This window comes from Mesoplodon bidens, assembly GCF_964165515.1.
Source record: "Mesoplodon bidens genome assembly, chromosome: 4".
Lineage (NCBI taxonomy): Eukaryota > Metazoa > Chordata > Mammalia > Artiodactyla > Ziphiidae > Mesoplodon > Mesoplodon bidens.
In genome coordinates, this window is record NC_138160.1 from 135,828,206 (window position 1) to 135,845,438 (window position 17,233).

General features: G+C 39.9%; 1 protein-coding gene across 3 annotated transcripts in view; it reads right to left on the reverse strand.

Annotated features, from left to right (window-relative positions):
• Positions 1-17,233, reverse strand: part of SOX30 (SRY-box transcription factor 30) — a 73,977-nt gene that overhangs the window by 7,008 nt on the left and 49,736 nt on the right. The window contains exon 4 of one of the 3 annotated variants that reach the window (XM_081230936.1): positions 15,042-15,540. The exons of 1 other annotated variant lie outside the window; for it this stretch is intronic. In XM_081230936.1, coding sequence (XP_081087062.1) covers positions 15,042-15,540 — 499 coding nt within the window. Of the gene's footprint in view, positions 1-15,041; positions 15,541-17,233 lie in introns of those variants that run through there. One more of the 3 variants, XR_014015517.1, reaches the window with a different exon arrangement.

The window sequence follows — 17,233 nt, forward strand, 5'->3', positions numbered from 1 at the left end:
AAAAAAAGTTGCTCACAATTATCACAATTATCAGGCAAATACACATTAAAACCACAATGATATCAGGAAATGCTGCCATTTGCAACAACATGGATGGACCTTGAGGACATTATGCTAAGTGAAATAAGTCAGAGAAAGACAAATACCATATGGGTTCACTTACATGAGGAGTCTAAAAACAAACAAACAAAAAACAAAGAAAACCAAATCACAGATACAGAGAACAGTTTGTGGTTGCCAGAGATTGGGAGTGAGAGGTGAGCAAAATGGATAAAAGTGGTCAAAATATACAAACTTCTTATTTATAAAATAAGTTAAGTCCTCAGGATGTAATATACAGCATAGTGACTATAGTTAATAACACTGTATTGTATTTTTGAAAGTTTCTAAGAGATTAAATCGTAAAAGTTCTCATCACAAGAAAAAAATTATGTTGTATACCGAGACTAATACAATGTTACATGTCAATTATATCTCAATAAAAAATAAATAAAATAAAGTAGTGAAGTCTTCAACAATTATTGCATAACTGTGTATTTCTCCCTTCAATTCGGTCAATTTTTGCTTCATATATTTTGGGGTACTGTTGTTATATATTATGTGATTATAATTGCTATATCTTCTTAACATTTTATTATTATTTTTGGCTGCATTAGGTCCTCGTTGCTGTGCCCAGGCTTTCTCTAGTTGCAGCAAGTGGGGGCTACTCTTCATTGTGGTGCACGGGCTTCTCATTGTGGTGGCTTCCCTTGTTGCAGAGCATGGGCTCTAGGCACGCGGGCTTCAGTAGTTGCAGCATGTGGGCTCAGTAGTTGTGGCACATGGGCCCTAGAGCGCGTGGGCTTCAGTAGTTGCAGCGCCTGGGCTCAGTAGTTGTGGCGCACAGGCTTAGTTGCTCCATGGCATGTGGGATCTTCCCAGACCAGGGATCAAAACCGTCCCCTGCATTGGCAAGCAGATTCTTAACCACTGTGCCACCAGGGAAGTCCCTTCTTAACGTTTTAAAATGGATATGTGGGAGTTCCCTGGTGGCCTAGTGGTTAGGATTCCAGGTTTTTCACTGCTGTGGCCTGGGTTCAATCCCTGGTCAGGGAACTGAGATCTTACATGTTACATAGCGTGGCCAATAAATAAATAAATAAATAAAATATTTAATGTCTTTGTCTCTTGTAACAATTTTGACATAAAGTCTGTTTTGTTAAATACTATTATAGCCACCTCAGCTCTCTTTTGGTTACTACAATACTTGCAAGGAATATCTGTTTCTATTTTTTCACTTCAGCCTATTTGTGTCATTGGATCTAAAGTGAGTGTCTTGTGGGAATTCCCTGGTGGTCCAGTGGTTAGGGCTCTGTGCTTCCATTGCAGGGGGCACAGGCTCAATCCCTGGTCAGGGAACTGAGATGCCCACAAGCCACATGGTGCAGCCAAAAAAAAAAAAAAAATGTCTGCTCAGTGAATATCATGTTTATTTTTTAAAATAAATAAAGTGAGTCTCTTAGAGACAAGATTTAGTGTGATTATTTTTTAAGTTCATTCTGCCAATCTACCTTTTAATTTAATCCATTTAAAGGGATTACTGATAAGGAAATACTTACTCTGCCTTTTTTCTTTTTTTTTGGCTGTACCACGTGGCATGCGGGATCTTAGTTCCTGAGCTGGGGTTCAGGGGTGCAGTGGAAGCATGGAGTCCTCGCCACCACCGCCAGGGAATTCCCTCAAATATTTTTAAGTGATTTTCTTAAGTGGTTACCATGGGGATTATAATTAACACCTTAATTCTATAACAATCTCGTTTGAATTGATACTAAGTGACCTTCATTAGCATATCAAAATTCTGCTTGTATACAGTGCCTTCCTTCCTTTGTATTGCTACTGTCCTGAATTATGTACTTATACATTTTATATCTATTAACATAGATTTTATAATAGATGTTTTATGCATTTGCTTTTTAAATCACATAGAAAAAAAGTTACTAACCAAAAATACAATATACTTGGCTTTTAAAAACAAAAGAAGGACTTCCCTGGTGGTCTAGTGGTGAAGACTCTGTGCTTCCACTATAGGGGGCACAGCTTTGATCCCTGTTCGGGGAACTAAGATCCTGCATGTCGGCTGGTGAGGCCAAAAAAACAAAAGAAAAAAGATACTTGGCTTTTGTATCTGTTATTTTAGTAACTTTTACCAGTGTTCTTTATTTCTTAGTCTGGCTTTGAGTTACTGTCTACTGCCTTTTCATTTTATTCTGAAATACTTCCTTTAGCATTCCTTGTAGGGTAGGTTTACTGGTGATGAACTTTCTCTACTTTTTTTTTTTTTTTTTTTTTTGGCCACACTGCGTGGCTTCTGGGATCTTAGTTTCCCAACCAGGGATCAAATCTGGGGCCCTGGTAGTGAGAGTGCCGAGTCCTAACCACTGGACTGCCAGGGAATTCCCTCTCCTTCATTTCTTTTCTTTCTTTCTTTCTTTTATTTTATTTTTGGCTGTGTTGGGTCTCTGTTGCTGCACACAGGCTTTCTCTAGTTGTAGTGAGTGGGGGCTACTCTTCATTGTGGTGCGTGGGCTTCTCACTGCAGTGGCTTCTCTTATTGCAGAGCACGGGCTCTAGGCACACAGGCTTCAGTAGTTGTGGCGCACGGGCTTAGTTGCTCCACGGCATGTGGGATCTCCCCAGACCAGGGATCGAACCCGTGTCCCCTGCATTGGCAGGCAGATTCTTATCCACTGCACCACCAGGGAAGCCCTCCTTCATTTCTGAAGGGTAGTTTTGTTGGTGATAGAATCCTTGGTTATGGTTTCTTTTCTTTCAGCACTATGCTATGCCACTGTCTTTTGACTTCCGTGGTTTCTGATGAGAAACTGGCTGTTGACCTTATTGAGAATCTCCTGTACAAGATTAGTCACTTCCCTCTTGCTGTTTTCAAGATTCTCTCCTTCTTTGGCTTTGACAGCTTGATTATAATGTATCTCTTTGAATTTACCCTACTCAGTGTTCATTGAGCTTCTTGGATTCCTATCTTTCTTTAAATTTTGGAAGTTTTGGGTCAAGCTATTTACAAGTCTTCTTCAGCCTTGACTTCCTATCTACACAGAGCCTAAAAAGCAGTCAGAGGTGAAAGCTTAGGGTCTTCTCCAGTGTTTGCTGAACATGTGTCTAGCCCTGGATATGCTAGCTCTGGATATGTTTGTGCCCTTGTGTACTGGTTCCTCAGTATACATGGGAGTTTTACAAAGCCTCTATTCCCCCATATGTCTCCTTTCCCAGTCTCTTCTAGGCTTTTCAGTCTGTCTGCTGCTTGTCCTGTCTGTTGTCCCTTAACCCAGGCAGCTGTGGACAGTACATACCTTTAAATATTTTCCACAAACACTAGCTGGGAGGCCACTCCAGCTCTAAGGGAATGCTTGGGAGAGTCAAATTAAGGTAAGCCCTGAGCCAATTCCTCAGGACGTCACCAGACAGGTCAAAAATGCACACCCATAATGCTTGAAGAACAAGGTCTGTACTGCCTCCTCTAGTAGCAACAAGTCACACCAGGAACATGGCTCACCATCCCCTTGGCCATCACTGAACTAGAAAATGTGAGATGGCTGTGGCAAAAATGCCACAGTGCTCTCTTATCAGAATTTAGCAGCTTCTTTCTTCATTAAACACCCCTCCAGCTGATTCTGACAGTTTTTGCCAGCTTAATTATTGCTTCAGTGGAGAGAGAGATTCTTGGGGCTCCCTATTCTGTAACTCTCAGTGACATTCTACCTCAGTGGTGTTTTGTACTTTTCAGAATATAAGTTTTGCACTTATCTTGTTAAATTGATTCCTCAGGTTTTTAAATTCTATTTTATTGTAGATGGAATTGTTTTCTCAATTTCATTTTCTATTTATTCATTGCTACTGTACAGAAATGCAACTGTTTTATATATATTAGTCTTATATCCTGAAAACTTGCTGAATTCATTTGTTACTTACAATAGCTTTTTTTTGTGGATTCCTCAGGATTTTCTATATATAAGATTGTGCAATATATAAATATAGTTTTATGTCTTCCTTTACAGTCTAGATACCTTTTATTTATTTTTCATGTCTAATTGTCCTGGATTAAACCTCCAATAAAATGTTGAATAGAAGTGGTAAAAATGTACATCCTTGTCTTATTCTTGATCTTAAGTGGGTCTTGCTGATCTCCAGTCTTTGTCATTAAGTATAATGTTAGTTAGGGTTTTTTTGGTACATGCCCTTTAACTAGTTGAGGAAGTTTCTTTGTATTCCTAGTTTGCTGGAATACTTCATGTTCAACATGAAGAAGTGCTCAGTTTTGTCAAATGCTTTTTTTCTGGGTTCATTGAGATGATTGTGTGGTTTTGTCCCTTATCCTATTGATATGGTATACTACATTAATCGATTTTCAAATGTTAAACAACTCACATTCCTGGAATAAATCCAGGTTGGTTACAGTGTATAATCCTTTTGTTATGCTGCTGAATTCAGTTTGCTAGTATTTTGTTGAGGATTTTTGTCTCTGTATTCATTAGAGATATTGACCTGCAGTTTTCCCTTCTTATGTTGTCTTTCTCTGGTTTGGGTAGCAGAGCAATATTGGCCTCATGGAATGAGGCCCTCCCATTTTTTGGAAGAGTCTGACTATGAAGTTTGTCTACTGTAGACAACATACAGTTAAGATCTTGATTTTTATCCAGTTATACAATATCTGCCTTTTGATTGTTTAATCATTAACAGTTAAGGTGATTATTGAAACAGCTGGATTCATGTCTGCCATTTTATCTTTTGTTTTCTATGTGTCTTGTATTTTCCTTGTGGCCTTCTATTCCTTCTTTACTGCTTTCTTTTGCATGAAGTAAATATTTTCTAAATAACTTTTTAGTTCCTTTAACAACTTTTCCACTATTTTTTTGTTATTTTCTTACTGGTTGCTCTAGGGCTAATCATATACATCTTACCTTACCTGAATCAACTTCAGATTTTTACTAACTTAATTCCAGTAAAATATAGAAATTAAAAACATATATTTATTTATTTGGGCTGCACTGGGTCTTAGTTGCGGCATACAGGATCTTCGTTGCAGCATGCAGGTTCTTTAGTTGCGGCATGCATGCGGGATCTAGTTCCCTGGCCCAGGATCGAACCCAGGCCCCCTGCGTTGGGAGCGTGGAGTCTTACCCACTGGACCACGAGGGAAGTCCCAAAATATAGAGATGTTGCTTGTATATAGCTCTACTCCTTCTTCCCCCTTTGTGTACTATTATTGTTATATAAATTATAGCTATATGTGTTATAAAACCAGCAATCTATTGGTATGATTATTAATTTATATAAGTTTATGCCTATTAAATAAGCTGAGAAGAGAAAGGAGAGCAAGTATATACTTTGAAGTTTGTTATATTAACCTTTTTATTCACTACTGCTGGTTCTCTTCATTTGTTCCTGTGGATTCAAGTTACCATCTGCCATCATTTCCTTACTCTAAAACAACTTTGCCTCCACCTACTTCCTTATGCTTTTATTATCAAATATACTACATTTCTATATGTTATAGGTCCCCCAAAACAATTATTTGCATATTGTTTTATACAACTGCTTTTAAAACCAGTCAAAAGAAGATTTATACTGTCTTTTTTATACTATCTTTTATTTATTTTTTATTTTAAATTATTTATTTATTTTTGTCTGTGTTGGGTCTTCGTTTCTGTGCGAGGGCTTTCTCTAGTTGTGGCAAGCGGAGGCCACTCTTCATCGCAGTGCGCGGGCCTCTCACTGTCGCGGCCTCTCTTGTTGCAGAGCACAAGCTCCAGACGCGCAGGCTCAGTAGTTGTGGCTCACGGGCCTAGTTGCTCCGTGGCATGTGGGATCCTCCCAGACCAGGGCCCGAACCTGTGTTCCCTGCATTGGCAGGCAGATTCTCAACCACTGTGCCACCAGGGAAGCCCTATTTTTTTTTTATTAATTCTTATTGGAGTATAGTTGCTTTACAATGTTGTGTTAGTTTCTGCTGTACAGCAAAGTGAATTGGTTATACATATACATACATCCACTCGTTTTTAGATTTCCTATACTATCTTTTATAATTGCATTTTTACCTTTACTGGGCTCTTTGGTATTTTGTTTGTTTGTATTCCAACTACCATTAGTGATCACTTACTCTCAGCCTGAAGAACTCCCTTCAGTATTTCTCACAATGCAAGTGTGCTAGCAATCTCAGATTTGGATTATCTGAGAATGTCTTTACTTTGGCTTCATTTTTGAAACATGGCTTCACTAAATGTAAGTTGACAGGTTGTTTTCAGTACTTCAAATATGTATTCTGGCCTCCATTGTTTCTCATGGGATGTCAGGTGTTCATTTTATTGATGAGTGTCTGTCTGTCTGTCTCCCTCTCACTTTGATTTTCTCTTTGGCTTTGGCTTTGGATTTCAGTATTTTACTATGATGTGTCTATACTATGTGTGTTTAATATGATATGTCTCGCTGTGGATCTCTTGGCTTTTACGCTACTCATAATTCATTAAATTTCTTAAATGTGTAATATTTTTCATCAAATCTGGGAAGTTTTCAGCTATTAGGTCTTCAAATACTTTCTTCTGCTTCTTTTTCTCTCCTTTCTCCTTCTGATACTCCTTTTATAGATACACTGGTACACTTAATGATGACTGTGTTCTGAGGCTCTGTTCATTTTTCTTCATTCTTTTTCCACTCTATTCTTCAGATTGTAAAATCACTACCAGTCTATTTTCAAGTTTTCTGATTCATTCTTGTGTCCGTTCAATTTTACTGTTGAACCCCTCTAGTGAATTTTTCATTTTGGTTATTGTACTTTTCAACTCCAGAATTTCCATTTGGCTGTTTTTATAATTTCTATGTCTTTATTGATAGTATCTCTATGAAGAGACATCATCATCATAACTTCCTTTACTTCTTTAAAAATGGTTTCCTTTAATTGTTTGAATATATTTATAATGGCTTGGAAGCCTTTGTCAAATTTGAAATCTGGGCCCTACCACAGGTAGTTTCTTTTGCCTGTTTTTCTCCCCCATGTACAAATAGTGCTTTTCTGTTTCTCTGCATGTCATAATTTTTGGTTGAACTCTGGACATTTTACGTAATATACTGTAGGAACTCTGGACAATGACTCTCTTTCACTTCTCCAGGGCTACTTTTTTTGGGGTTTTTTTTTTTTTTGCTTGTTTTTTGTTTACTGACTTGACTAGACTATTTTATTTTTTATTTAAAAAAATATTTATTTATTTGTTTGTTTATTTATTTTGGCTATACCGGGTCTTGGTTGAGGCATGCAGACTTCTTAGTTGCAGCATGCAGACTCTTAGTTGTGGCATGCAAGCAGGATCTAGTTCCCAGAACAGGGATCGAACCCAGGCCCCCTGCATTGGGAGCGCAGGGTCTTACCCAGTGGACCACCAGGGACAGACTATTTTAGCGAAGTCTCTTTCCTCTGTAGTGTGAACCTTGAGTGTCACTCCTTAGAGGGCACAGACTTGGACATGAATACAGTCACCCTAGGATGATATTGGTTTTAGCAGGACTCTCTTTGACTATCTCCTTCCCTGATTTTTGTGTTAAGCTCTCTGACTCATTTGCTATCACATACAGCTGTTAAGATTCCACTAATTGCTGGCTGATTGCTCTAATGTTTTTGAAATGCCTTGGGGCAGAGATTGTTCCACAGTCTGATCCAATTAAATTCAGAAGGGGTAAACTTTGAGGAGTCTTTGAGGTTTGTTCTGACTGCAGGAGGGCTCTTCTTTGCTGTTTCTTTCCCTAGTTCTCTTTGGTGTACTAGCTGGCATACAGTAGCTTCTTGGTCTCAATTAAGAGGAGTCTCTTTTTATTTGCTTATCACCAAAACCTCATTGTTTTCAAGAGTGTCCTTAGGCTTGAACTTCCCCACACTGTTTCAGATAAAGTCAAATTCCTTTTGGGGAAAGCTTCTGAGCTCTCTGTTCTTATGGCAAAATCTCTGGTCTTCTTGGCTTGCCTCTGCCAGCATAGAACATCTCTTCTACAAGTGACCTGGGTCAAGCATGTTCAGGGTTACAGTATTCTCTGCCTGTCATCCTTAGAGTTGAGTGGCTATCCTGTTACTAGGGGCTGAGCGAAGAAAAGGAACCCCCAACCTCTTGGTCACACTCACCATCAACTTAGTTTCTTTAACTCAAGTGCTGGAGAGGATGAGAAATGCTACCATTCTCTGTAAGATATTGTATCCCTTGATTAGGAGCTGAGGGGAGTGAGAGCTACCTTCTTGGCCATACCCACCCAGAGTTGGCATTCCATCCAGATGAACTGAAGGTGGCAGTGAGGGATGGTATTTGTCATGGCTCAAGGGTCATAGACTCTTGCTGTTCTCACCAAGTTTTAGGATGTTTTCTTGAATAAATGTTTCTTCATTTGCTGTATGCCCTTAGGACACTGCCCAGAGAATTTAAGTGGTTAGTTTTTAAAAACAGTTTTCACCAGGTACGCTTGTTTGCTTGGGAGCAGCTTCACAGAGCTCCTCATGCTGCCAACCCAGAAATGAAACTCCCTCTCACTTATCTTTTTAATCATACTATTTCTATTAATATCCTTGAGCTTTGTTTTGGATGCAGTTAATTACTTGAAGACAGTTTGATCATTTCAGATCTTAAGAATTTTTAGATAAAATTTTTTAGATAAAAGTTGATTAAAAAGTTTTAGTCTAGGCCTAGCTGAAACAAGACTCTCTAAGTATTTAATACCCCATCAAGGTTTTCCAATCTGTTTGGTGAGAACAGGAACGATTTCCAGCCTGGTGTGATTGCTGGGAACTGGTGTCTCTGATTTTTCAAGTAGTTTTTCCACTAGCCTTGGGTAATTTTCCTCACAGGCATACACTGATCAGTATTCAGCTGAATACTCAAGATGGAACCAATGCAGAGATCCAGAGTTCTTGCACTGTGCAGCTTTCTTCTCTCCAGTACTCTATCCTGAGAATTCTAACTGACTTGGTTTCACTGGCCTCTTAGCTCCATCTCCTCAACTCAGGGAGTCTGCAAGGATCTGCTTGTGTTTCTCCTCCCTGTGCCACGGTTTCCAGGTCAGTAAGCTGGTTAGATTGCAAGGCTTACCTCATTTATTTTCTGTCTCTCAGGGATCTTCATAATCATTCATAATCATTGCCTGGTAAATAGTGTCTTGAAAACCATATCTTCATATATTTTGTCTGTTTTTTATCATTTCAGATGAGGGTAGATACAGTTCCTTATATTGCATCTTGGCTGGTACAGAAGTCCTCTTTAAACATTTGAAACATTGATTTTTAGTCTCTTCCTGATTTTCAGTTATTTCAACTTCTTGGGGTGTTATTTCTCCTATTTGTAGCATCTACTGACTCTTGTTCTTAATGAATACTTTCCTCGTGTTCCATAATTTTCTAAAGCTCACCTTTAATAACAATTTTCTCCCTTTGGAAATTCCAAGTGGCTTGAATGGTGGAAGTGTTCCTCTACAATAGTTGTCCCAGGTAAGTCATCCAAGAACTAATTTCTGTGTTCATTTCTCAGTTTATTTTTTATTATTTTTAATATTTATTTTATGGGGGGGCTGCGTTGGGTCTTAGTTGTGGCACGTGGGATCTTTGTTGAGGCATGAGGGATCTTTCGTTGTGGCACACGGGCGTCTCTCTAGTTGTGGCGTGTGGGTTTTTTCTCTTTTCTAGTTGTAGTGCACAGGCTCCAGGGCACGTGTGTTCTGTAGCTGTGGCACGCAGGTTTCAGAGCACATGGGCTCTGTACTTTGTGGCACATGGGCTCTCTAGTTGAGGCATGTGAGCTCAGTAGTTGTGGCATGTGGGCTTAGTTGCCCCACAGCATGTGGGATCTTAGTTCCCTGACCAGGGATCGAACCCATGTCCTCTGCATTGTAAGGTGGATTCTTTACCACTGGACCTCCAGGGAAATCCCTAACTTCTCAGTTTATCAAGTGGATAGGTTGATTTCAGATTCTCAACCAGTGTGCAGTATAATCTAGGGTTTTGATTTCTAACCGAAGACTTTTTTCCATATATAGCCCTGAATAAAAACAAGTTTCCTTTGTGCTTTCTCTGGGTCAATGATAAAAATCTTCTACTACTTTATCAAGGTTGAGAGGCCTCTCTAGGGTCTTACCATTTTTTAAAATTTATTTATTTATTTTGCCTGCATTGGGTCTTCATTGCTGTGTGCGGGCTTTCTCTAGTTGTGGCAAGCGGGGGCTACTCTTCATTGCAGTGCATGGGCTGCTCGTTGTAGTGGCTTCTCTTGTTACGGAGCATGGGCTCTAGGCACACAGCCTTCAGTAGTTGTGGCGTGTGGGCTCAGTAGTTGTGGCATGTGGGCTTAGTAGTTGTGGCTTGTGGGCTCTAGAACGCAGGCTCAGTAGATATGGTGCACGGGCTTAGTTCCTCTGCAGCATGTGGGATCTTCCCGGACCAGGGATCAAACCCGTGTCCCCTGCATTGGCAGGCGGATTCTTAACCACTGCGCCACCAGGGAAGTCCTCTAGCATCTTACCTTTATGAAGAGGTTTTAATTTCAGTTCCTCACCTTGAGCAGAATCATGACCTCATATCATCTCCTTATGTAGGCATTAAAACTCAAGTTTATAAATGCTGAGACTATCTGAATCTGCAAACTACCCCCAGGACCACTGTACTAGTTTTCAGCTCGTTTGTCATTTTGACAAAGGGGGATTTATTTTCCTTTCTTGTGATTTCAGCTAGGTGTTAAATTGTTCATATTTAAATTCAACATTCATAGATAGTTACAGCAGAAGGTATTCCATATTAGCTAAATCTATCATGTTTGGCGACTATAAATTCTATCCTCCATAAGGATTAGGCAAAATATTGTATATGTATGTAGATGTGCATTATTACAGAAAATAGGTCCAAAACTTCAATTAAATTCTTAAATAGGTCGACAAACCAAACAAGGATTAAGGATAATTGCTTTTAACTTTTGATCTGTTGGTCTAAAATTTTACAGTTAAGATGCTATATAATCCCACAAATTTAGAATTCTTTGGACTTACTTTCCTTAATAGATACATAGATATAGCTATGTCTGATTATATTTTTTATACATTTCAAGTTAATAAATTCCCAGTTATCATTCGTATCTTTTCTATATCCCTAACTGCAATACACTTTTTTAAAATTAATTAATTTATTTGTTTATATTTCTGGCTGCATCGGGTCTTTGTTGCTGCGTGCGGGCTTTCTCTAGTTGCGGCGAGCGGGGGCTACTCTTCATTGCGGTGTGCGGGCTTCTCATTGCGGTGGCTCCTCTTGTTGCGGAGCACAGGCTCTAGGCGTGCAGGCTTCAGTAGTTGTGGCACGTGGGCTCAGTAGTTGTGGCTCTCGGGCTAAGAGCACAGGTTCAGTAGTTGTGGCGCACTGGCTTAGTTGCTCCATGGCATGTGGGATCTTCCTGGACGAGGCCTCGAACCTGTGTCCCCTGCCTTGGCAGGCAGATTCTTAACCAGTGTGCCACCAGAGAAGCCCCTGCAATACACTTTTTGAACACATTTATTTACTCAAAGGCCAAGAGAATGAAGATCCCAGATATCTCTTGTGCATATGAAAGTATAAACACTACAAGAAGGCGGAGGAATAGAAGAAAAGGTGTGGCTTCCCTGGTGGCGCAGTGGTTGGGAGTCTGCCTGCCAATGCAGGGGACACGGGTTCGAGCGCTGGTCTGGGAAGATCCCACATGCCGCGGAGCAACTGGGCCCGTGAGCCACAACTTCTGAGCCTGCGCGTCTGGAGCTTGTGCTTCGCAACAAGAGAGGCCGCGACAGAGAGAGGCCCATGCACCGTGATGAAGAGTGGCCCCTGCTCGCCGCAACTAGAGAAAGCCCTTGCACGGAAACAAAGACCCGACACAGCCAAAAAAAAATTAATTAATTTTAAAAAACAAGAAGAAATTAATGTAGTACAGAAAGAGAGTGTCTCAATAAGCACAGTATGAAGATGGTTAATATTTGAAGGCAGGAGGATATTAGCCCTCACAGCTAGGGATCAGCACTTCTAAGTGTCCATCTGTTTCATAAAGTGACTCCTTGCCTAAACTGCCTAACCTCCTTGAATTTTACTCTAGATACACAGGGCAAAATATCAAATATGTATATTTGGTATATATTTAATATATATATCAAAAGTCATTACAATTACAGTATTGAAATGGTTGAATAATGGATTAGATCATGGATCCACATCAATGGATCCACATCAATAGATTAGGTTGGGGAGGAAATATTCTTTATAGAAGAATCTATTATTAGTTGGGAGAAGAGACAATAGAAAAATTGAGGGGAAATCAATTAATTTTGTTATTTAGCCAGGCTGGATTTTACTGAAATATAATACCTAAACAAGCATAAATAAGATCATCCATATCCTTGGGAAAATTATCATCACACACATACAGGTAGAAGTGAGGAGCAACTTAATGTTTATAGCTGACGTACTTGTTTGACATTCTTACATGAAATAAAATTCAGTATAAAACTACCAACTCACTTCATCTGGTTCCTTTAATAGCATTATTATTAATTAGCAATAATGGTAGTAAAGATAAAGGCATAGTTTCTGTCTTCTAAGGACATACTTTTCAGAGTTTCTTTTCAAAATGTTCTTTAAACAATCAGATGATTTGTACATTAACAGCTAAATCCCGTAAGTCTTGTCATGAGTAAGGAAGATAAATTTCCTATGATTTTATCTATTTATTATATAAGGAAACATTTCCTGCCCAAAAGTCTACTTGACTACATGATTTTTCCATTCAAAAATACAGTATGGGGGCTTCCCTGGTGGCGCAGTGGTTGAGGGTCCGCCTGCCGATGCAGGGGACACGGGTTCGTGCCCCGGTCCGGGAGGATCCCACATGCCACGGAGCAGATGGGCCCGTGAGCCATGGCCGCTGAGCCTGCGTGTCCGGAGCCTGTGCTCTGCAACGGGAGAGGCCACAACAGTGAGAGGCCCGCGTACCGCAAAAAAAAAAAAAAAAAAATACAGTATGTATTTTCCATGTGATTCTCTGCTAGCAACTAACAGCTACCAATCAAGAGAAGCCATTATGTTGAGAAGCCTTACTGATACAGTGAAAAAAACAAACATGGAATTCAAAATCGGACAGCACATCTAAGTTTGACTACTGGCTCTGCCATTTACTAGTTGTGTGACCTTAACAAAGCTATTTAACAGCTGATCAGTTTCTTTATCTGAAAAAGTAAAGGGATTACTATGCCTAAAACAAAGGATTGTTGTGAGAATTACAGATAAAAATGCCAAGTTCGGGCTTCCCTGGTGGCGCAGTGGTTGAGAGTCCGCCTGCCGATGCAGGGGACACGGGTTCGTGCCCCGGTCTGGGAAGATCCCACATGCCGCAGAGCGGCTAGGCCCGTGAGCCATAGCTGCTGAGCCTGCGCGTCCGGAGCCTGTGCTCTGCAAGGGGAGAGGCCACAACAGTGAGAGGCCCGCCTACCGCAAAAAAAAAAAAAAAAAAAAAAAAAAAGCCAAGTTCTCAAAATGCTAAAAAGAAAAAACAGTAACAACTAGAGTGAGATTGTGGTACACAACCTGTTCTAGATGCCTCTTTTTCTCCTTTAATGTGAGTAAATACTGTCTAAGTCTTTCCTGTATTACAAAATGAATTATGTACCAAAGACAAAATTTCCGCAGTTTTAGCTCTTGGACCTCGAGGTTCTAACTAAGGCTGATCTTCTCAAACCTACTCATTTATTAAATTCCAGCTATGTCCTTAGCACTCTTCCTATAACTAACAAAAACACTGTAAAATTCTCTAAAATTCCTATAACAACAGATCCTAGGAAATAGCAATGAGAAGAGATTATCAACCCCTGGCCTTAGGAGTCTCTTGAAGTTTGATTTCTTGAACTAAAAGACTTCTGAAAGCTATTGAAGAAGAGCCTATTGGGAAAAACAACAAATAGCAAAATCTCCCTTTCTCCTCATCTGATCCCCTAGTTCCACTTTCTTCCAGTTCTGGGCTTCCAGTTCTGAAAGTAAGCAATCTCATTATGAATTGAAGCAACATAACATATACCTCGAAAGTTCTTTGAGGCCTTGGTACCCAAGTGGGGAGTAGTTTTACTTTCTAAGTAAGTAACCATAAAAGATTGTGTTAAACATGTAACACTCCATTCTCAACAGAAACCATCTCTGTCTACACACTTAACAGCAACTGAAGACTAGAGGTTAATGCCACTCTATTAGAATGCTTGCAAAGAAGTTAAATTCTATCACTCCAAAATGAAAAGTTACAAATTTCTTTTCCCTAGATACTTCCCTGTGAAAATAAATTCCTTTACTGGTAATTTACATAAGAAACGTTTTGGTTTGTTAAAAAGGGCACTGAGAGGGCATATAACTTCAGACAAGTCATTTAACCTCTTAGATCAAGTGCTCTCTATATCCCTGCTACTCAAAGTGTGGTCCACAATCAGCAGATTTGACATCACTTGGGAGCTTGTTAGACATGCAGAATATTAGGCTTACTATAACTCAGTATAGGAAACTACTGTACCCCAGACCTGCTGACTCAGAGTCTTCATTTTAACAAGATCACATGTGGTTATATATATATATATATATATATATATATGAAAGTTTCAGAACCACACCTCTATACAATAAGGGGGTTTGACTAAATGATCTTAAGGTCACATAAAACTGATTGTTTTTTCAAGAGAAAAATCAGATCTGACAACACTGGCGCCTGTATTCTCATGCGGCAACAGTAGGCTGGAACTGAGTAGCAGCTGCCCCATAAGATGGGGCGTGCACGCTCCTTGGCTTCCCCAGTCCTCATCTGGCCCCTCCATGTATTTATGTTAACTGCTTGGCCCCTATTTAGTCACTAATCTAAATTATATAGATCCCAAGCAGTAATGAGGAAGTTCCTTTTTCAGTAAATAAGAGAGGCCTTCAGAGATAAAAATTCATTAGCTATAAGTAGTTTTAGGTGAAAGGAAATAAATTGTTCATTTACCTTGATGGGAAGTAGTGAGGTCCAGGTAGGAAGTAAGGGTGATGAAAAGAGAATCGCGGTGGGGTCCCAAATAATGTGGCTGCATGGACGAGGGGAGGGGGCTGGCAGACATCTGAGAGTGGAATAGGAGGAGCTTGGGGGATTGGAGCACTTCTGGGATAAGCGGAGACACTGGGATATTCCTTGGGAGGTTGGATGGGAGAGGCTGCAAATCTGGCGTGGGCAGTACTTGCACTAGTTGGAATCCTGCTGGTGCTCTTCAGAGAGACAGGAGTGGGTCTCTTCACAGAGTGACTGGCTCCAGAATGCAGCTGATGAGTGTCTGTTTGGGAGGGCCCAGCAAAGCCCTCCCAAAGGGGTGGGAGTGGTGGACAGAGGGGCAAACTTGGAGCCTGGACAGCCACCTGGGCAGTACTGGAGATGCTCGGCTGGAAAAGTGAGATGGGGCTTGGGCACTGGACTGCAGGTGTGGGCAGCTGGATGGCAGGTGGAGCTTCACCTTTGGAAATAAAAATAGCATGGGTCAGGCATGAACCGAGTCACTGCATATTTTTCTTTTTTCAGCAGAACTTAATAAACTGCACAACCAGAAGCCTTCACTAACCACCTTACCTAAGAACATCACCACTCTATTTTAGCATCTTGAACAAACTGAAGCCATCTTGTTTATTTATTTTACATTCTTGTCTCTCTTTCCCACCTAGATTCTAAGTGCCATAAGAGGAGAGACCTTTTCTGTTTTGCTCACTACTGTATCCCCAGGCCTCAACATTCTGCCTGGCACAGAATAGGCCCTTAAAAAATATTTTTTGGATGAATAAATAAATGAATAAAATGATTGAGTGATTGAGTGAAAGACAAATACACACAAATGCTGGTACATATATATAAATGTTTCTAAAAGAAATAATATGAAACTACTGATAGTGGTTACTTTTTAAAGGTGGTCATCTGGAAGAGGGGGCAGTGCCGTGGGACGCCAGACTTTCATTTTATACCTATTGGTACTATTTGAATTTTCTATTCTCCAAATATATCAATTTTATTTTACATATTAATAGAGGTTTCATCATAGTGGTATGGGTCATTTTTCTTTTATTTGGTATACTTCTCTATATTAAACTAAATTATAAATGACATTTAATTTTTTAATTGCAAAAAAACTAAAGAAACAATCGGTCAAATTATTTTGCTTTATGGCATTCAATATGAATACGTAAGGAAATTCCCAAGTGAGACTAAGACTTGCCATAGGTCAGCAATTTGTGACAGATAAGAAAGGAATATTATCACAGCAGGGCATGATGGATATAGCAGGATTTTTAGAGGCAAGTGAAATAATCATATATTTGATCTTTTTGATCCTGAAGAAGAGAGGACTGCTGACCGAGTTGCTGAGTTATCCAAATGACACACTTAGCCTAAATTTAACTTAACTTTTCCACAGAGATACAGAGAGAAGCCAAAGCAATAGATTCATGATCTAGTTTATTTCAATGCAGTTAGGTCTCTGTTAATATAGAAGATGCAGTCCAAGAACAGACCCTGTGGTTAGAAATGTTTCTGTCAGAGGCCAAAAGGATTGTGAATCTTCTCTCAGCCTTGGCCAGGTAACACCTTCCTCTCCTTCCTTCTCTCCAGATAAGTCAAATAACTACCCCTCCTCCCCCTTAAACCTGGAGGTAGGGAATTAAGGGGTATATCTGCTTCAAGTTGGCCTCTGACCCAGTGAAGTAGAGGCAACACAGGAGCAGGGTGTAGATGAAGCTGTACTGATTCTCAGTTAATGGGGTTACATGGACGAGCCCTCCAATCTGTGAGGCACAGGCCTTAGGCCTTTCCTGATTAGTCAAACATAATTGCCCTCTTCAGGTTCCCTCAGAACCTATAAATCTATCACATATCATAAAATAGTGTAAATTTGCAGGTCTGCCACCCTTACCACAATCACAAAACTGGGAGCTCAAGAGCAGGAACAGTTTAATTCATGTTTGTATCCCTATTACCTGGCACAGAACTTTGTTAATAATAGTCAAGAAAGGTACGACTAGATGAAAGAAAAAACAAACTAACAAATAAACCTATAGCTGACAGAACCTCTACCACTCATCTGGTATAAGGAAAATCTCCTTCTCTATGCAACGATGAAGCCAGGCTGACCTGTAAAATCTCTCAGTTTTATTCACTGAATT